General features: G+C 63.5%; 1 protein-coding gene across 1 annotated transcript in view; it reads left to right on the top strand.

Annotated features, from left to right (window-relative positions):
- The window catches only part of RRM1 (ribonucleotide reductase catalytic subunit M1), a 17,225-nt gene extending 15,918 nt beyond the window's left edge, over nucleotides 1-1,307 (top strand). The window contains exon 18 of the mRNA XM_015634593.2: nucleotides 260-1,307. Coding sequence (XP_015490079.1) covers nucleotides 260-465 — 206 coding nt within the window. The 3' untranslated portion in view covers nucleotides 466-1,307. The remainder of the gene's footprint in view (nucleotides 1-259) is intronic.
- The last annotated feature ends 181 nt before the right edge of the window (nucleotides 1,308-1,488 follow it).

Here is a 1,488-nt window from a genome sequence, read left to right as displayed (position 1 = left end):
CCTCCTGGGGCATCACCTGGGGCAGGGGGTCCTTCCCCCTGGGGCATCACCCGGGGTTGGGGTCTTGTTCCCAAAAAGAAGAGCAGGACCCAGGACTGGGGGGTTGTTCCCAGCAAATGGGGCCCGATAAATTTGGGGACTGATCAGCTGTGGTACAGCAGGTTGGTTGGTGTCAGGGGTTCTGGGAAGGGCTGTTTGCTGCTTCCCCTGGAGTATCTGCAGAGCTGGGGGTGCCTGCCGTGCTGCTCCCAGCCCTGAGGCTCCCCCTGCCCCCAGGGCCTGAAGACTGGCATGTACTACCTGCGCACCAAGCCAGCTGCCAACCCCATCCAGTTCACCCTCAACAAGGAGAAGCTGCGGGAGCGCGAGAAGGCGTCCAGGGAGGAGGAGGAGAAGGAGAGGAACAAGGCAGCCATGGTGTGCTCCCTGGAGAACAGGGAGGAGTGCCTGATGTGTGGCTCCTAAGCCATTCCAGAGCCGCTCCACCTGCCTGGGGCTGCTGTGCTGGGAGCAGTGGGAGTGACGAGAGGATGCCGAGGGCTGGGGCTGGGAGGGGGTAGGGCAGCTTCCCCATCCGCAGGGGTGGGGCACAGGGATGGGTGAGCATCGCTTTAGCAGCTGGGCTTCCCAGGGATTTCAGTGCTCTGGCCTTCCACGGAGCCCTGCGGGGCCGGGGAGGTGCTGGTGCTGCTCACGGGTCTGTCCTGGGCACGCCAGGCTGAGCCTTGCGCTCTCCCGGGGCTGCTCCTCGTGGGAGCACGGCTGGGAACCCCCCGGGCAGGTGTGTGCAGTGTCTGCCAGGCCACAGGAGCAGCTGGGGACACTGCTGCGGTGTCCCCACCCTGCCACAGCCTCCTCCCAGCGCTGCTCCCTCTCTGGGCCCCTGCTCTGCCCTTTCCAGACAGCCTTTGGAGGGAGCAGACGGGTGGAGGGGGGTTCCTCCTGGCACTGCCTGCCTCCTCCACCCAGGCTGGGAAAGGCAGAGCTGCTGCCCTGCATTTTATTCTGCATTAAATTCACTGATTTAGTCTAACTGTGCTCAGGCAGTTTCCTGGCAGGGGCCAGTGCTGTCCTTGGCCACGGCTCAGGTGCCGTCCCGTGAGGGCCACATGCCACTGGTGAAGGTCACCTGCCATCTCTTTTCAGGGAGCTGTTTCTCCACCCAGCTAGTTCTTAGATCTTTTAAACCCCTTATCAATGTCCTGCTCCTGCCCTCGCTCCCTGCTCCAGCTCAGTGGGCTTCAGGCAGTTCTGCAGTATTTATTGACCCCCAATCCAAACTCAATAAAAGCTGGAATGTGGCAGGAGCGAGTGGTGCTGTGATGGGAATGATCCCTGTGCTGCTGCTGCTGCTGCTGCTGCTCCCCCAGGGCCGGAGAGCGCCGCTCCCTGTGCACCGCACAGCCCCGAGCGTGGGGACAGCGGGGCTGGGACAGGGACTCTGGGACAGGGACAGCGGGGCTGGGACAGGGACAGGGACAGCGGGGC

Source organism: Parus major, chromosome 1 (genome assembly GCF_001522545.3).
Source record: "Parus major isolate Abel chromosome 1, Parus_major1.1, whole genome shotgun sequence".
Classification (NCBI taxonomy): domain Eukaryota; kingdom Metazoa; phylum Chordata; class Aves; order Passeriformes; family Paridae; genus Parus; species Parus major.
This window is presented reverse-complemented; position numbering and strand designations above follow the sequence as displayed.